The sequence below is a fragment of the Seriola lalandi genome, unplaced genomic scaffold, assembly GCF_002814215.2.
Source record: "Seriola lalandi dorsalis isolate HSWRI2012SDOR001 ecotype SW California unplaced genomic scaffold, Sedor1 jcf7180002054443, whole genome shotgun sequence".
NCBI lineage: Eukaryota > Metazoa > Chordata > Actinopteri > Carangiformes > Carangidae > Seriola > Seriola lalandi.
In genome coordinates this window covers 701,504-720,815 of record NW_019524996.1, presented here as the reverse complement: position 1 = coordinate 720,815, position 19,312 = coordinate 701,504, and the positions used below count along the sequence as shown (strand labels likewise).

The following is a 19,312-nucleotide window of genomic DNA, read 5'->3' as shown; positions in this document are numbered from 1 at the left end:
GCTGAGCCTGTGGAGCAGCCACTGCGGTAGGATGGGAACTCCCCTGGCAATGTGTGTGTGGGTGCGTGTGCCTGTGTGTGTGTGTGTGTGTGTGTGTGTGTGTGTGTGTGTGTGTGTGTGTGTGTGTGTGTAACCAGTCAGTGCATCATACTGTGAAAGTGAAATAATGGGAGTGTGTTTGTATGAGAGAGATTGTGAGTGGTGGTGATGGTTTGTGTGTCCATGGTCTCCATCACCCTCCTGAAAGTCGGTGTCTCCCTCTCAGTGTCAGACGGAGTCACTTCAGTGTCTCCCCAGTCTGACTAATGAATTAACGGATGACTGGATGCTCTGCCTGTTAAAACTGCTGCATCTGACACTCGAGTGTAAACTGTTGTCTGTCACTGAGAGACAACCCCCTCCCCGGTGGCCTGTCTTGTTGTCACGCTGTGCTCCGCTCATCATATGAGCAGTTCGCAGTCGGTCTAGTCCAATCATCAGGACCCCAACTCCACGCATAGCTCTTAAGGGACTCTAGGTGGCGCCGTTTCTGTCCTGTCATTTTAAAATCCCAGTGACATCAGCTTTTATTCTGATTTTTATTTATTCTTTGTGTGTGTGTGTGTGTGTGTGTGTGTGTGTGTGTGTGTGTAAGAAGCTCAATGGAGGCCCAGACCTTCTCATTTCCTCCTTGGGTTTTCAACTTTCCAGGAAAGCTTCAGTTTCCCAAAGTGCAGCTAAAGTGAGGTCCAGGCTCACATTAACACCAGCTCACTGGTGATCTCGACTTTACACACAAAGAAGTCCATTTATATAGCCCCAAAATCCAAATCCCAAATGAGCCTCAAAGGGCTTTACAGTCTGTGCCACACATGCTGTGTCCTCAGACCCTCGATGGGAAGAAGGAAATATTCCAGAAATGTTCTTTCAAAGCAAAATGCCTCAGAAATATAACAAGACGAGACAAGACCAGACATGGGATTTTGCCATTCACCAACATGGAAATCTGAACCATGTTTCATATTATATCTCCTAAGTTTTTTTATTGATCCTACAGCTGTTGTTCAAAATGGGGACTTAGGCAGGGGTGGGCAGTAATGAAGTACATTTACTTGAGTTGACTTGATGACTTTTCACTACACTTACGAGACAAATATTGTACTTTTGACTCTGATATTTCTATGAAGTACTTCTTACTTTGACACACAGCTTTTAGTCAGTGAAAGGAATTTTATTAAATTTTTGAAAAATGCATCGGGCCATACACTGTGTTCATCACAGAAGAAAAAACAATGTTGTGCTGCTACATCTTTGAACAGCTCGATTTGAACTTAGTGTCTTAACGATGGAGGCGTTAGATAATGATGAGGCAGAAGATTCTTCAGAGACCATGGTCTAATTTGAAGTCTGTTTGAAATGTTAGAAATAAAGAAAGATTCATTTCGTTTTAAAAGTTTGCTCTGTTATCCATGACCAAACTTTATCACTGACAGGCTGTTGTGAGGCGGGTGGGGCATGTTAAATTAAAAAAAAGAAAAGAAAAAAGAAAAAAATACATGAATTACAATGGCTGTCTTCTGGTTGATACAATCGTGTTTTTATGTCTATTTCTCTCAGCTTTGTATCACATTTTACAAGCTTTTTATTCTACAGGTGAGTCAGTCATTCAGTCTGATGTTTCAGAGTCATTTGTAAATACACGCAATAATACAACGTGTTGACATATAAATGTACTTTTGAATACTGAGGTTTTTTTTTTAACTCAAGTACTCCAGTAAATCTGATTGAACAACTTTCACTTGTATTGGAGTAATATTTGACCAGGGGGATCTATACTTTGACTCAAATGGGGAAGTAGAACGTCGCCATCACTAGTGAAGTCCTGGTGTTAAGCTGCAGTTTGGGAAAACTAAGGGCTTTTACTGGATTTCAATGGTGGTACATCTATGATACCAAGAGGGAAAATGAAAACCAGCATCTGTAAGATCAACATGAAATAAACTGGCTTGACATTTGTTACTGATGTCGTTTGGACATGAGAAACGACTCCATCTAGAGCCCCTCAGGAGACGACCATTCCTCCCATGCTCCTGGGTTTCCCAAAAAGAAATTCGATTTATAAACGATGGAGCTTTTATCCTGCAACGGTGTGTATGTACGTTTGTGTTTGTGAGGGACTGTGTTTCTTTTCATACTGTCAATTGTTTCTGCTTTCACGCCTCCAAACGCTTCTTCCTTCACTGATTGATGTCGTCAGTGTTTCCGGTGATGTCATCGGTGTGTGCTGTGATTTTTTTAATGCTCCCAACACCAAACCCTGCTTCCCCCCGTCATTGTTTCTCCTCCACATTCTCCACTGTGTAAATCAGTGTCTTTGTGCCGGGGTGCGTCAGGGGCAGAGGGCACAGAGGAAGACCAGTCCCTGGACAAATAGTAGAGGAATTTGTCTTGTAATTATTATTTTTTTCAGTCAGGAAGACGGCTGCTTATCAGTGATGTCACAGCGGGTGACCTTTCCAGCTGATGGAAAACACCCGCTGTGGCATCGAGGATTAAAGTGTGTTTACGGACGATAGAGAGCAGTGCAGCAGCAGCTTTCCTGTGATTTATTGGGAATTTGTCCTTTAAAAAGTGATGATAACACCAACTGCCTCTGTGTCCTCCACCATGACTGTTCTGGCCTCCTGTTAAGTTCAGTGTATCTGACCCACTTCTGTTTTTTTATTTTCTTTTTCCCCAGACTCAACCAACAGTGACTCGGCTAAATCAAAGGTAACGTCTCCGTACATGGTACAAGGCTGCTCCGGTTGTTCGATTGCAGCTCACACACACACACACACACACACAGTACGTGTGTGTGTGTGTGTGTGTGTGTGTGTGTGTGAGCTGCACTCGACGCAGGAAATACAACGTCCATGTATGACAGCGTCACAGTAACATTTCTTCCTTTTCCAGGGGTCGTGGGGGTCAAAGAAGGACCTCACAGCCAAGGACTTCCTGACTCTGTCCATCATGTCAGCTGTGACGGGCCGCAAACGCAGAAAGCGCCACAACGCCCGCCGCGTGGGCAGCAGCACTGACGACGACTCAGAGCACGAGCCAATCAAAGCCGGACATCTAGGGGCAGAGGAGGAAGAGGAGGCAGAGTCACCTGTAGGAGACACTGCTCCTCGAGCGGAGGGAGAGGAGGATGACGATGAAGAGGAAGAAGAAGAAGAAGAGGAAGATGAGGAAGTTGTAGAAAGCGGAGCGAAAGAGGAGGTAGAAGAGGAGGCGGTGGCGGTTATTCCCAGTCGGCCGTGCTGTAAAGAGGAAGAAGAGGCAGGAGGAAGGCAGGCAGCGATGTTGCTGCAGGAGGAGGAGGCTCGGGCGGAGGTGAAGGGGCCGCCGTGGCGGGCGCCAGAGGATGCGCGCTCTATCGTTTCTGGTTACTCCACCCTCTCCACGTTAGGGCGCAGCCTGGGGTCAGAGGGGAGGGGGGACGACGCCGATGACGAGCACAGCGAGCTGGTGAGCGAGACGGACAATGAGAGCGGCTTCGCCTCGCGCTCCCTCACCCAGGAGAGACCCAACAAACACCCAACTAGCCCCGTGAACACACAGCCGCCAGCAGCCCCGCGCAGCTTCCTCTACACACACTACAAACCCCCAGTTCTCTCACCCACAAACCTGCTCGCCCCGCCCACACCCCTCACACACACACCAGACTCTGCAGAGAGGAGTGAGGGAGGAGCGCGCTCCACCACGCCCTCGTCCTCCTCCTTCTCCTCCTCCTCCACCACTCACAGACTGCACTCACGGCCTTCCTTCAACTCCCACAAGCTGATCCAGTGTGACACTCTGGCCAGGAAGAAGCTGAAGTCAGAGAAGACCAAGGCTCGCTCCCTGGACCTGTTGGAGCTGCCTGGGACCACAGCTCAGGGTGACGAGGCTGGCTCTGGGTCAGACGGTGCGCCCAGGGTGAGGAGGGAGACCTCCAGAACCAACCCCTCCTCAGGCAGCAGCCAGGAGAGCCTGCGCCTGACACGGCCCAAACCCGCTCTGCCACCCAGCGAGGCCGCCTCCTTCACCCCGACCGGCCCGGGCGGCAGGTCTCTGGCCGAGCAGGTTCGCGCTCGACTGCTGGGCTCGGCCGACGACCTGCGGAGCGTTGGGCTGCGAAAACCGCTGTCGCCTGAGACGCGAAGGAAGAGGCGGGCCTGGCGCAGACACACCGTGGTGGCCTCCCCGACTGAGACGTCCGAAAAGAGACCCCCACTGACTGTCAACGAGTTCCCCTTGTCTCCTTTCAAACAGAACCAGGTCAAAACACCAGGGCTGCCTCGGGATGCAGATGGCCTCGAACAAGGACCGGCCACACGTCAAGCACCCACCTCTAGATTCCACCAGTACCTGTGAGGCCTGCCAGCTGACCCCAACCTCCACAAAGAGGCTGAACCTGCTGACTCTGAGGGGGGGTCTGGCCAAGCTGCTGACCCCCTGCAGAGTTGACTGGCAGCAGCGTAAACAGGGTTGTGGTTAGTTGCCAGGTGCAACACAGGGTACCAATGAATTGAGTCTTTAAGAGCAGCCCACCCTTTTATTTTTGATGAGCTCCGTTTGCATGGCAAGGGGCATTCCAGTGTTGCCAAAGCTTTTGTTTTTTCTTTTTCCTATATGTGTGCTTTTATAGAAATAATACAGGAACAGGACAGAGACACAAACAGACCTCATCACAATCAATGTTACAGCCAAGAATTCTCATTCGAATAATAACCCGAGCATCCTTTCCGTCTTCTCTCTCTTCCGGCCTGGCTCACAGACGATTTAAGTCAAAGGGTTAAATCCCTTTAAGTGACCGGAGGAGGAGGCCGACATGCAGCCTTCCTCTGGTTCTTCAGAGAATGGTGCTTCTTAACAAAGTGGAATTAAATTTCTCCAAACCTACTTCAGTGAGCCAGAGGAGACAGAAAATCTAATAGTCAGGTTGAAACCATTTCTCAACTGATTTTTCATCAGTCTTCCTAATCCTCAGACCACAGACACTGTAAGACTCATTTATACTCCAGACATCAGACACATTAGGATCACAGACACACAATACAGTCGTCTCTCTCTCTACTTGTTAATACTGTTAATGTGTTTTTTGCGCAACAATATTCGTGATAATGTCCGAGCGTGCAGGTGTTTTGTGTTGAACAATTTTGTAACATTTGTACAAAGCCTTGTTAAGTTAACCTTGTAAATATAAATATTATGTTATCATATTTGTTTTTACTTTTTTAGTTCTTTTTTATGGTTTACAAAAAGTGCGTACAAGTGCACAGTCAGTTTCCTTCAAGATGTTACTTGAAATGTTTCCCTTAATATATTCTTTTTTGTTTTATATTCTCTCTCTCAATATATATATATATATTATATATATTATATATATTTTGTATTAAAGTAAAAAAGTACTTTTATTGTGATTTCACCTCTTGGGTGTACCTGTTCAAAGGAGACAAGATAAACATGACTAACCCTGTTCCTTATTTCCTCATAGATGGCCTTTCTCTCTGATTCTCAGCACTGTGCAGAAAAAAAAAAAGTTATCTCATGAGATTTTGTTATAAATAAGTTTATCTGGTTACTATACATTCAGTAATGTTGCATCAACATGTAGCAAGATTAAAAAAAAAAAAAAAGTAATTTGGTAATTATTACATTATATTGGACAGTTTGCAGGCAGCTCAGCACCACACTGTGATCGCTGACCTCATCATTTGTTTTCTTATTCATGTCTGGGATTACTGAGCAATGCCTTCACAGATCTGCTCATATTTACTGAGCTCAAGATGAAGTATGTCCCCTCTTGTAATAAAAGACAGAGGAGAAGCCTGAAAGTGTTTAACATACAGTAAAAATACGGTGTTGTGCATACAAACGGCTACATTTTCACTTTGAGCGATCACATGTTTTCTTCGCACCCCCTCTGAGGGCTCATCTGTCTGCATATTTATTACCTTGAGGTTACGTGACCAGGAGTTTTCCATAAAGTCAGGCTCTAATAAATCCTCCCTGACAGGGGGAAATGGTACATTATAGGAAATGAATACAGAATACCCGCTAACAATCTATTGTTTTTATCTCTCGTTCTTACCGTGGAGCCAATTTGCCAACAGAAAATAACAAACAGGAGTTGCAACTTCCCTCAAGTCATGAGAGACTCGCTTGTTTTCATCTGACCAAAAAAAAAACCCCTGTGAAAAATAATGATGATAATAATAATAGATGATAAGTTCTAGTCTTGTCTTACCTCAAGAGTTTTTCTACAAGTGCCTGATTTCTGGAATGTGTTTTTGTTCTGCAGTGCCATGCTCAGTTCTTATCTTTCTGTTTCCTTTTGTTGTTTCTGGGTCTCCTCCCTCCTTCTCCTGTGGTTGATGGTATAACTAAGGCACTGACCCAAAGATGTGTACATTCAATACAAGCGGTCTAACTGAGAGGCTGTAAAAAAAATTAATAAAAAGAAGCACACTTCAAGCCAAGGACATGTCTATGCACTCTCTTTGCCTTCAAAACAGGCATTAACAGCTGTTACTGATGCTGCTAAGAGGGAAGAGGCATAGTATTCTCTCAGCTGCTTTTTTCTTAACAAACTGAGGCCATCTCTCTTTGCCTAGTGATCCACAGTGTGTGAATATGGTACACCTAACAAGCCCTACCCTAAAACCGCATTAGGTCATGCCAGACAACATCCCATTTCCTCAAAATGAACCAACAGCCCACGACTTCATCAGAAGGAAAACTCAACAGTTGGTGTGTGTTGTCTGAAATGTGATTTACCTAATGTTTCATTGTTGTATTTTAAAGTCTTTTTGTACATACTATCTTAATATGTAACATACTGTATTGTGTACATTTGGAATTGCTTTTGAGTATAACTAATATGAAAATGACTGGACTTAAAAGACTTGTCCGCCTGAAACCATTTCCCTCATGGCTGTGTGCTTTAAAGCAAGGTTATATGATGTAAATAAACAGAATTATGTTTAAAAATATATATATATTTGCATGTGTGTTTGTTTTTTTAGATTTTTGCAAGACACATTTTTTTACTGGGAAGATGAGGCTCACGTTTTGCAGCACACACAACTTAGACTAGGCGCTGAATGATGCCCTCTACAGGCTGCAGGTGAATGAGGTCTCTCCAGGCCCTCTAGCACAGATTGTCTCTGTGCATGAAGGAAACTTCATCTGAACTACTGAGGCTCTGCATTTGAACTTCCTGGAATAATTTAATATTCATGCGTTCTGTGAAAACTGGTAGTAACACAGATCATATTGAATTTATCATCATTCTGACTAAATATAGAGCTTTAGTGAACACCATTTGCAGCAGACTCTTTAGCTTCTGACATGACCAGCCCTTCTCTTATGTGCAAAAATGGTCTAAATAGGGGAATAAACCCAGTTTGCATTTCTCCTTGCATAATATCCTGAACAGATTTAACTCAGATTGGGCTAACCTTCATAAAGAGCATCTCCATCATATCCCATCCCCCCCTTATGCTGTGGCTACAGTCTGTATTGCTCCTATTCAGAACCCACTGATGTCTTCTGTCTGGCCCATTTCAAGATCCTCACAAGAAAAGCTTTGTGATTATTTGCATGCTCACAAAAGCTACGTACAGTAGCTTCACTCTGTTGCGTCTATGAACCGCTTCCTGTGTTTTAGAGCAGGCTTTACAACACATGACAGATTAAATCAGAATTTCAAAATTTTATTTGAACTTATGTTAACACACAACTGTTAAAATGTTCACTCTGGAATTTACTTCTGCAAAACAGTCTTTGCAAGCTGCCCCAATTAACGGTAATTTGTTATTCAGTTCTGTTGTTTGTTGGTTTGTTTCTTCGGGGGCGGGGAGGGGGTGCAACATACAATGTTTGTCTTTAAATTCAAAAATTAAACAGTATTATTTAAATGGAAACATACGAAGTTGACCAGGGAAACAAAATATTCTTGTTTTGTCAAATACATTCTCTTTATAAAAAGAATCTTATTTTGAAATATTTACATTTCTTCTCGGAAAAAAATTGAACAGGACAACCTTACAGTCCAAATAGAAAAGAAACGTCAAGTATTGCATTGCAATGCAAGGACTTCATCGTCCAGATGACAAACTGGTTACAGAAAAATTATGACATTTTTTAAAAAAAAAATGCAGTAGTCCCGTGTTTTTACCTCTTTCAAAGGGGGTTTTCCCAACTTGACTAGTGTCCTCTAGTTGGTAGCGACCTGGGCCCTGTCCTTGCTCGGCTGGCTCTGCAGAAGGAGCTCCGTGTTTTGGGCCCTCAGTCTCTCCAGTTCCCTCTCCAGCTCTCTGAGCCGGACCAGGGAGCTCTCCACGGTCAGACCCCCGGGCTCCACAGCGCGCCTCAGCCGGTTGTTCTCCTCCTCCAGCCGGGACATACACTTCTCCAGCTCTAGGTACTCCTGCACCAGCTCCTGCTTGGTCATATTCTGCAGGCTCTCTACGTGATACATCTCGTAGGTCTCGGAAAAGTCTCTCTGGAGAAACTCCCCACCTGCGTTCCCGGGCCTCCCGATACCATCGCTGCCTCCGCCGCTGCCGTCATCATCGTCCTCCTCTTCATTGTCGAAGAGGTCCTCCTCGCTGCCAGTGTCCTCCATGCGACTGCCTACCCCCGAGGGCCGCCTGACCCCGGTCTCGGTGTTCAGGTCGGGCTCCTCCCGGTCATGCTCGTCCATCAGGAACTGTGTGGTGTTATAGGGGGCCACTGGGAGCCCTTTGGCGAACATCTCCTCTCTCAATCGGGAAGCCCTGGCCGTCTCTCTCTCTTCCAGGGCTTTCCTCTCCTCCCAGGAAAGTTTGTAATAAGGCTTCCAGTTGCGCTTCTTCTTGGAGGTCCTGCGCCTATGCCTTTTTTTACCCAGACGCGCGTCTAAGCCAGTGTCGGAGTCAATGTGCAAACTCTCCTCTTGCACCTGGTTCAAAGTCTCTTCGCCGGTTTTCCCCAGTGTGGTGAGATTACCGCCATCCGCTGCATGAATTTGGGGGTTCTGGTGAGATTCAGCCGCAGTCGGGCACTTTAGGAGCTCGTTTCCGGCTGCTAAGGCAGGGAACACCTCCCTCTGACCGCCTTTCATTTGCCATAACTTGTCTGTGTTGTTATCCCCACAGTTCTCCGCCCGCTGCTGCCGCCGCTTCTGCTCTCTCTGTCGCCCCCTGTCGCCGTTCACCGGTCCACCACGGTTGCTGGCTGGGAGATGCTCCAAAGCGTCTCCGCTGCTCCCACCTGATGGGCTGCCTGAAGTTTTCAGGTGATGGGTCTGCTCCGCTGGCTCTGTCATCATGGTGATCTGCTCTGATGGCTCCGCTTTAGCGCATTTTTAGGTGATGTTCCTGCTCTTGAAACTGAGCTACGAAGTTCGTAAAAAAACGTTAAACCTAAATATGGACGAAAATATACTTATTTCACAATAAGCCGAAGTCACTAAAGAAAGTTTGAGTGTTGAAGTTTAAAAACAAACTCTCGTAAAGTAAAAGTAAACTTCCAAACAGTAAACACTTGTTACTCCTTCAAGGATTTGTCAGAGCAACTGTCGCTAACTACCATTAACTGTTTCGATGCTGTCAGAGCTGCCGTTCACCCGGAGACTGTGTTCCGCCTTCATAACAGTGTCCAGTGTGCTACTCAAGAAGAGGGAGCTCGTGTTTATATAGCAGCTCCGCCTCTTGCCGTGCGCATGCTGCTGGTTGTAACTCCTGGTGGATTATGGGACATGTTGTTTTGATTTCAGTGAAGCACTGGCGGAGACCTCTGTTTAAAACTACAAAGTCCACAAATCTATCATAACTGACAGGGAATTTAACCAATCAAACGATAGAATCTTGAGCACGATAAAGCCCACTCCTCTCTTTGCTGATTGGACAAGAGGACAACTTTGCTGTTGCTAAGCTTAAAGTTTTTTCTGATTGGACAGTTCAATGGTCAATCAAAAGTACGTAATCCACCCCAAGAAAGCAGTCCGGGGCATTTTTATGGAAGCTACTATGTCGAAATGAAGGGGGTATGAATAAAAGTTACGAAATACAAGTTCATTTAAATACTTTCGAATTACATTATATTGTATGTAAAACAATTAAGAATATTTTAAACATTTGACCATAGAGTTTTTCTCTTTCGTTTACCACACAGCGTGACGCCGAATTAATGTTACTGCAAAACCCCTTCCTGTATTTTAAGCAAAATGAACAAAACCTCCAACGGAAACTAGTCCGCCTTGAATTTTCATATGATAAAATAAGTAAATGCAGTTCAATTTCAAAATGCAACTATTTTTCCTGTTTAGTGACATAAAAACACATGGGGTTGGTGCCAATTGGATCATTAAATGTTTCGGTATGAATATTCTGTGTGTTGTGCGGAGTGATACGTCGAGGGGCAGGGGCTCGGGAGAACTCTGGAATCAGCGTAAACAAACGATAGTTATTGTGAAGCTGCCGCAGAGAGCACAGCTCCGAGCCCCTCGTTGTTAAGGGTGGGTCAGGCGATCTCACACTTGCTCAATAATCAAGTTACCAGTGGACGGAGTGGTGTAGATCAGTTTTGAGTATTTCTTCGCAACCCATGCGCTGATATGCAGTGTTAGTTTTACACTGTTGTATCGTGTTAACAGCTAAGGATAAGATAGCTAGCTAACGTTAGCCAAATGTTAACGTTAGTTAGCAAGTGAGCGCTGTGGTGTCGCTCCAAAACTAAACACCTAATCATAAAGCATCCATAAAGTGTGAATTCATACGCACTATAACCAAAATAAACGTAACGCTTGGGCACGATATTTCACAGAGATAGCTTCTAGCCAGGACCAGTGAAACGAAAAACGCCATATAGCAGATAAAGCTATGCTAGCTAATGCTAACTAGCTTATGCCACGGTGTAGCTTGGATAAAGTTAATAAATAATGAGCAGCAGGTTAATTTCTAACAAAATGCTTCCTCGTCCATTTGACGGTACAGCTACGGCGAACACGTAACAAACTAAGTAATATCACAAGCTACAGAAATTGCTAATGTTAGCATTCTGCTAACTAGGCCAGTGTGTATACTGGGTCTGCGTAATTGCTGGAGAGTAACGTTTCACTTGAGTTCTCTATTACACAATTGCGATTAATTTTTACATTTGTATTACGACTATCTCTCGGGGCGATATAGGCAACACTCTGTAAAAATACATAAAGACACTTAAAAACAGCTCTTGTTCGTATTAATCCGTGATGTGAAACCCTCGATTAACTATATTAGTTTCAGGAAGTAGACAGTCCCTGATCTTGCAAGGCAGCACTGAAGCTTTCCTTTAGTTTACTGCTAGTTACTAAGCTCTAGTTGGGTTTCACACGCCAAACTAACAAGGTACTCAAACACTGTCCATTATTTTTTTCATAACTATTGACGATTTGTGTAAAATAAACTGCTGAACTAAATTATTGTTTGAAATATGACAGTCTTGTTATGGAACATAAATAGCTTAATATTGGTTTTGTATTGTTCTGTTCTATTGCACATTCTTAACATATACATATTGGGGATCTGTTTTCACACAGTGTCTGTTCACTGTAAAGGAGTTAGTCAATACACTGACTTCATCCTTAACTTTGTATTCTTGACCATATCATGTACACACATACACTTTGTTCACAGTTTTCACCTAGCTCTGTGTATCAGTTAATGGAAGAAATGTGTTGTTCAGTCTGTGACCTCTCACAGTAACTGGTCTCTCCTAACATTGCTTGTAAAGACTGGGAATCCAGAGGCTTCAAACAACACAGGCCTACTGTTTCTACTAATAGAAGCAGACAGAGTTTCTGCTCTGGCAAATAAGAAAGCTGATCTGGGAGTCCTTTGAGGAAGAGGTGATATGTTCCAGTTAATATGAAACCTAATGACCATGGAGATTGAGAAATCATACTAAGGGTTCCCATATTCTCAAATCAAGGAAGGGTGCAGCTACAGAACCAAAGCTGCTCCTGCATAGATCACAGCTTGTGAGGATTAGCAGGCATGACTTAATCTCTCACCCTGTCTAACGTGGTTGTTGCTGCAATTGAGACTAGATGAAAGATAGAAATTGTTATAGGCCTACGCATGGCCTTAAAGTGTAAATTTAAGAATTGGCTGATATCCATCCAAACACAGGAGGGCTGTGCTTTTTAGATTTTCATGAAGACAGCATGTCCAGATTGTTTGGTTTTTTTTGCAAGAATGTGACCAGTGAGAGGCTAACACTGGATCCACCAGCTACATTAAATGACTGAGTGAAAGAAACATATCACACACTCCACCCACCCCACCGAACCTGTTTATTTGAGTGTGTGTGCATGCTCACAATCCCATGTGTGGATGGTTGTGGATCAAGGATGATCACATTTTATTCTCTCCCTGACAGGACCGCCCAGCTGAGCTCTGTCCCGCTCTGCTCTCTGTTATAACTCCATTACAAAGACTTAATTGAGTTTCCAGCCAGTGCTCTGGTACTGTGGGCACCTCTCCATCCAGTCACAAAAAAAAAAAAAAAAACGGGTCTAAGTTTCCTCTCTCACACAGCACATCAGCATTTAGATGCATTTGCACAGCATGCAGATACATCCGGCCTTAGAAGATGAATTTGACGTTACAGAATTGATTGTTGTTGTTGAGATTTACGCAGTTACTTTAAACAACCAACGGGAGGCGCTGTGCTCCATTCATCGACACGGTAGCAAAGGTTTTTTTTTCTGCCTTTGCGCTGTGACCAGTACTTTTTGAGAGAAAAGAAATGTATTCATTCTCACTTGTGTTTCATATTTTCTGTGAAACAGCCAATGGCCCAAGTATCCGCATGTGTTTGTTACCTCGCCTGGATGAAAAGACTTCAGCTGTTGCATGCCACCCTGATGCAATGGCAGTCAGACAACTGGCAACCTTTGACCTAGGAGTGGACATCAGTACTCATACAAACATAAGTCATGTTTTCAGTTTCAGTCTTTTTTTTTTTTTTTACCTTAAAGGAGTTTGTGTCACATGGTGGGTGGTGTTAGTCAGGGAAATACTATCCTTCAAATGTTTTATATGCCACGCTTTTACCTTTATGAGCCCAGAATCTTACAGTGCACAAGATTATTCTAATGAGGAGAATATGACTTGTGATTATTTATTCTTCTGTACTGAAACTCCTTTCCCTTGGAGCTCTGGAGAAATAGAGGTGTCTACTGTATGTCTGCTCCACCGCATTTAAACTTTGAAGATTTCCATGCTGATGAAAAGCAAAGGCACAGGGATCCATAGAGCTCTATCAAAATAACCTAAATAATGTAATGCAGAAAAGAGAAAATCACATGAGTAGTTTTACTGTGTGTTTTTAATAATCTGATCAACGCTTAACAACTGCTCAGAGTTTAATGAGCTTTGAGGGAGTTTAATAAATGTGTCAGCAAATATTAAGCAGGAGGACTTAATGTGATTCACTTCGCCTGTGTTCAACTAGGAGGTGGGGTGCGTAAAGTGTGCGCCTTGTTTGGAGTCATATTACGCACGATTATGGAGCGCAGCGCCGGGGAGGGACTTTTTACATGTGGAAAAGGAATAACTGTCGGGGTCTTTTTGGGGCAGCACAAAATCCGAGTTTGCGTGAAGACACCTGCACCCTCCGAACTTCGCACTGTCGACCCCGATTCAACGGGGCAAGCTTTGAGTAACCCGCATTCATTTTCGCTGGAGTTTCCGTAAGTTGCAATAATGTTAGGCAGCGGCAGGTCACCGGCCACCAGTCCCAGGGAGCAGAGGAGGAAAGTGGCCGAGAAGACGACGGACCCCATCAGGAGGCTCGGTAAGGAAACCTGCGAACTTTAATGCGCAAGTTGAGCGAACAACCTCCACCAGCCCGAGAAACACAGTCAGATTAATATAATGACGTTCGGTGAATGTGTGTCTGTGGCGTTTCTCTCCTGTGGTATTTGCCTCAGGGTTCAATTGACATTCTTGATATGAACTTATCTGAGTTCACAAGGGCTTAGTCAAACTTAGTAATCTTTGCTATATCACCACACCATAGGTCTATAGTGTTTTTAATATTCACATAAAAAAAACAGCATGGAGTTAAAGTGATACCTCTTAGTAGTGATAAAAAAGGCTTTTATCATGACATTTTTGTATTTTGTGTAATCAGGACCCTGGATATAACAGTTGTGTAAGTATTGTTGCAATTTTTGCATTTTCCTTTTTTTACTGTAAGGACTCAGTTACTTATTTGATGGATATTGTTTGTATGATTTAAAACTGAGAGTTGTATTTATTGTCTGGATGTGTGCTTGTGACCAAGTCACCTCATTTTACCCTAACTTCAAAGATTAAGTCATGGAGTGTATTTCTAGAGAAAACACTGTAAGACAGATGTCCAGCAGCTTTCATTTAAACTGACATGAGTTTGCTCTTAATCAGCAGAAAATGACAGCTCACACACTGACACACCAAATGGAGCTGTGTGTGTGTGTGTGTGTGTGTGTGTGTGTGTGTGGGTGTGGAAGAAGTGATCATGTGTTTATGAAAAGCCTAGCAGTTCATTGGGTCACTGGTGTGATTCAGGCCCCATTCCCACCCCATGCAGCCTACTCCCTGTCAGTCCTACACTGCCCCTTCACACAAGCCCTCTTAAGCAACAGTCACACCTTGCCCCAAAATAGACACCTGCTGAGCAGAGACACAGCACCTGTCAGAATCTCTGAAAAGACTCCTGATCACTGTTGATGCTGTGGATGTCATTTGACCCATTTGTACCAAACAACTGTAAAATGTGCGCGCAGCGAGTAATTTAGTATTAAATTCAGGTATTTTTTCATGCTCTTCAGCCTTATATTATGTTATAAGTAATCAGCATGACATAAAAAAATTGAAAAAAGCTTTTTAAATCTATGCAACACAAAGATTGTATCCATCATTATTATATTTCCTCCCCAAAATGTTCTAATAAATAATCACTTTACTTAAACAACTTTAATATATCTGTTGCGTATTTCTTTTCTGTAACAGATTAAGGGTGTTCAGTTTGGCCTTCAGGTAAAATTCCTGCTTCAAACATTTAATTCAGGAGAGCTGAACTCCTGCTCTGTAATGCTTTTACAGCAGTGTGTGTATGTGTGCTGGGAACCAGACTTCGGCTTTGACACAGCAGACTATGCCAAAACTCTGACACTATGCAGACACTTGTTTAAGCATAACTGTTGCTAGAGTTATGAAACTGTACTCTGCCTGAAAATGTAACGCGCAACTGTGAACGCTATATTTGAGCATCCCGCTAATACTGAATAATGAAGCCAGTGAGGTCACCGCCCCACCCCTGACCCTTTACTGCCATGTGTCGTTATAAATCAGTGGAGTGGCCTTCAACCCACCGTGTTTTTTAATCCCACATCAGATGGAAAACAGCACATAGTTCTGCCACATAGAAAAGAAAAGCGTGAGTTCAGGGATTTGGTGTCATGTGGTGTCACAGGACTAGTCCCACTTATTTCTTTAAATATTTCTCACTTACTTTAAGCATTTTTCTCAGAGATGAATGTGGCCTGTGAGTCTGAGATTTGTTAGTTTTCAGATAATCCATGTCAGAATCAGAAAGGTGCACATTGATAATTATAGTTGCCACAGACCTCCCCGGGGGGGTGGGGTGGATTTGATTTCAGAGAGAGTCCGAGGCTGTCGGCAGTGCTGTTAACTCTGGAGCTCTCTGACAGTGGGACACAGCAGTTGGTTTCTTGTTAGAACAAACAGCTAGACTGTGTATGCTTTGGATTTAAGCAAACAACACCCTGTTTCTGTGGGTTTGGACTGGAGCTAGTGTAGGAGTCCACAGATTGCACCTATAGGATGAGTGTATTTGCTTTGGGAAACAGTCAACATCAGCTGTTTTTGCTAAAATGTATGAATGAATGCCTGCGGTCTTTATTGAATACAAATGTGTACATCCCACACGTGCTTACAAGACACCACAAATTCACATAAAACCAGATCCAGAATCCTGCATGTGCATTTTCAAACAACACAAAGAGCCAAAAATAGAGACAACCAAATTAACACATTAACACAACCATTTACACACGGTTACATACAATGGATTTTTGTATGCTGTGTGTTTGTGATTGGTAACAGATCTTTTTAGCAGCACTAACCCTCCTAAATCCCAAATGAGTGTATCTAAATGTCCGATTGGAGTTGTATTACAAATTGTTAATAAGCTTTGTGGGATCTCTTGAGCCCAAACATAAGTAATTAACATCACTACGTTGTCTAACACACTGTGCATTTCTTTCTCTGACTCACTAGTTGGTGAATATTTCTAATTTTCTTTTGAGTTCTTTACATTACAGTGATTTATTGTTATTTCTGCATTTGTCACCTTTATGAAATGTGTAGACCTAGTTTGTTGCAAAGTGACTTTTCTACATATCTGGTTTTGACAAGAAAATAAAAATTTAAAAGAATAATAGATTTGTAGTCCTTCATGTGTACAACTAAAATTCATGAATAACTAACACAACATGCACCGTATGATTACAATTCTTTAGAAAACTGCCTCTTCCCCTACTTTCTGACTTTTACCTAGCAAAATATAACACATCAAAATCAAATAAGCATTCCCGTTTTTGAACATCTGTACACCAGAATATTTAAATCATCGTAGTTTGAACAGTTCAAAAGAAAAGAGGTTTGCTCAATATTTTTGAATCTGCCAACCTCAGGAGCCAGAGGAGGAATCTCAGCAACTAAATATGTTTGGCTTCCAAGTCAGATGCAACTTATAATTCAGAGTCATACATTTGTTTAATATGTATTTATGGCTTTTATTTAGGTGAAATTATAGAAGTTAAATGTTCAATTTATAACTATCTCATTAACAATGGTAATTATTTCACAATCCAGATATTAAAGTTGCAATAGCTTTGTTCTCATTGTGTTTATGGGCTCCTCTCTGTGTGGTCATATCTTGTTAATTAATGAGCAAATAAATGATGCATCATTTATTATGAAAGACAAAGAGAGTGAATGACTGAGAGCGGCTTATTTCCAAGTGAATACAAAGAGGCTGCATGTCTTTCATGTTCAGCTCTGCGCTGTCCCCCCAAAAAACTGTAATTGGCTCTAATTCTGCATTTCAAAATAACACTCAGTGTGCTTCTAATCTTTTTTCTGTGGCATCTGTTCTCAGATCAGCCGATGCCGCTGAGAGTCACAACTCCAAATTACCTTCAACACAGTGGGCCTTGTATTAAGAGATGCAGACTGGACTGCCCTACTTGCCGTCTCCTGGGGACAGCTGTGCTACAGAATTGAGAAACTTTAATTGGCCCATCTACCATTTCATATTAACGACACCTTAACTTGTCTATCTTTATGCAAGTGTATAATCTCGCCAGCTCGCTCTTGTGACAGTTGTTATCCTGAGAGAAACGTGAACCGTGACCCGGGAGGAGCTGGTATGTGTGAGCCTGAGTGAAGAGGACTCATGCAGGCACAATCTATTACTGACCAGCTGATTTCTTTTTGATCTTCCTCTTGTCTTGGAGGCTCCTCCGCTGCTCACATGTGTTGATAATACCCTTGGAGAAATATGCCTTATGGGTTTCATTAGAGTGTTTATTGTTTTCTCGCTGCCGATCCAGCAAAGGCCCCTTTTTCCTTCCTTTTTTGAGTCAGTTGTTCACACATGGAGCTGTTTGTTATTTAACAGTTTTGCAGTTCTTCAGCCGTGCTAGTGAGATGCATTAGAAACGGCAATGTCGGTCTGTTGGTCGGTTCACCACTTTTGTCCAGTCTGAAATGACTCAGTAACAATGAGATGTATTTCCAATAAGATTTTGCACATACATTCATGGTCGCCAGAAGATGAGTCCTACTTTCCGGTAGCACAATCACCAGGTCAAACCTTTATCTCTTGTGAATTATCTCAACATTGACTGGATGGATTGGCACCAAATTTTGCACAGACATATAGTTTCCCAGATGATCAATTGTACTGACTGTTGGGATTTCCTGACTTTATGGTCATGACATTGTTACACATATATACATACATACATACAAACATACATACATACATACCTGTCCAGCACTTTGGTTTATGACCAACTTATACCTGCAAAACATTCCCATCAGCCTCAGCTGTACTTTCTGTATACAGCTAGCAAATGTTACAATGCTAACACGCTAAGATTGTGGACATGGTAAACATTATATCCACTTAACATCCACATAGTAGCTTTGCCATTGTGAGCATGTTTGAATGCTAATGTTTACATTTAGCTCAAATCACTGCTGTGCAAAGTCATAAAGCTGCTAGAGTGGTTTACTATTCATTTAGCACCATCATTAAATCAAACTTTTAATTTGTTTGGTACATTAGTTTAGGACCAAATACCTTAAAAAATAATGTAATTTTCATCAGCCTCAGCTATACTTTGTGTTTAGTGCTACTTAGCAAATGTTAGCATGCTAACTCACTAAACTCAAATGGTAAATTATAAACATTTTTAACCCGCTAAACATCAAGATGTGAGCATTATTAGCGTATTAGCATGTTGACATTAGCATTTAACTCAAAGTATCTCTCTGCCTAGGTACAGCCTCACAGATCTGCTAGCATGGCTGTAGGCTCTTGGTTTAACTTTCTTCCCTCTCTAACATTGCTAATTCTGCTGCTTCTCTATTTTTCCCTCTGTGCTGTGTTGCAATGTTTGCATTAGAATACATCAGCATGGTTGCTAGGTAGTTGGCATGCAGGGCTTTGACCATGTGATGAAGTGGATGTCAACCAGATTTTCTGCAGGAGACGATGAAAAGAAAACAGGGTGCAGCGCTCAAGCTTGAAGAATCTTGCCCGTCCCTTCATTTACACACTTATGAAGAGGCTTTCACGAGCATGCAGTGTATCAAAATGTGAATGTGCTTCTGTTTAAATGAACTGTGGTAAACTGTGGATTTGCCCATGCTTGCAGACTTGTGCTCTCTTGCTCTGTCCCGGTTAGATTTTGAAACGATGCAGGTAGGAGAGCAAGAATGTGGTCGAGGCTGGAGAGTCAACGATAAAGTGGAGCAGTGGGTTGAGTCAGAGGCAGTTAAGGCTTTTTGGGCAGCATAGCATGGCCAATGACCTGCAGTTAATCAGGTCCTTGTGCTCTGCGTGTGGGAATGCCTTGCATGTGGTAACAGCTAGGGAAAACATGGTTGTTATGGATGGAGGGCTGGAAGGGGGATTTCTTTGTGTTCGATCCTAATGGGGAGAAAGTCTCAGCTGCACCCAGTTTCTGGTCGGGGGTGGG

The 19,312-nt window shown here is 43.0% G+C and overlaps 3 protein-coding genes across 3 annotated transcripts in view; 2 read left to right on the top strand and 1 right to left on the bottom strand.

Moving 5' to 3' along the window:
* LOC111658447 (rho GTPase-activating protein 23-like) overlaps window positions 1-7,000 on the top strand; it is a 36,442-nt gene extending 29,442 nt beyond the window's left edge. Inside the window, exons 13-15 of the mRNA XM_087175307.1 lie at window positions 7-26; window positions 2,720-2,751; window positions 2,935-7,000. Coding sequence (XP_087031433.1) covers window positions 7-26; window positions 2,720-2,751; window positions 2,935-4,377 — 1,495 coding nt within the window. The 3' untranslated portion in view covers window positions 4,378-7,000. The remainder of the gene's footprint in view (window positions 1-6; window positions 27-2,719; window positions 2,752-2,934) is intronic.
* Window positions 7,001-7,705: 705 nt separating this feature from the next.
* Window positions 7,706-9,646, bottom strand: hexim1 (HEXIM P-TEFb complex subunit 1). The gene has a single exon (XM_023411024.2). The coding sequence runs from the start codon at window positions 9,317-9,319 to the stop codon at window positions 8,225-8,227; it is 1,095 nt and encodes a 364-aa protein (XP_023266792.1). The 5' UTR covers window positions 9,320-9,646; the 3' UTR covers window positions 7,706-8,224.
* A 3,848-nt stretch (window positions 9,647-13,494) lies between these two features.
* Window positions 13,495-19,312, top strand: part of plcd3a (phospholipase C, delta 3a) — a 23,289-nt gene continuing 17,471 nt past the window's right edge. The window contains exon 1 of the mRNA XM_023410983.2: window positions 13,495-13,830. Coding sequence (XP_023266751.1) covers window positions 13,740-13,830 — 91 coding nt within the window. The 5' untranslated portion in view covers window positions 13,495-13,739. The remainder of the gene's footprint in view (window positions 13,831-19,312) is intronic.

Excerpts from the sequence above, each read along its gene's own strand:
- hexim1 (XM_023411024.2), bottom strand. The coding sequence starts at position 9,319 with ATGATGACAGAGCCAGCGGAGCAGACCCATCACCTGAAAACTTCAGGC.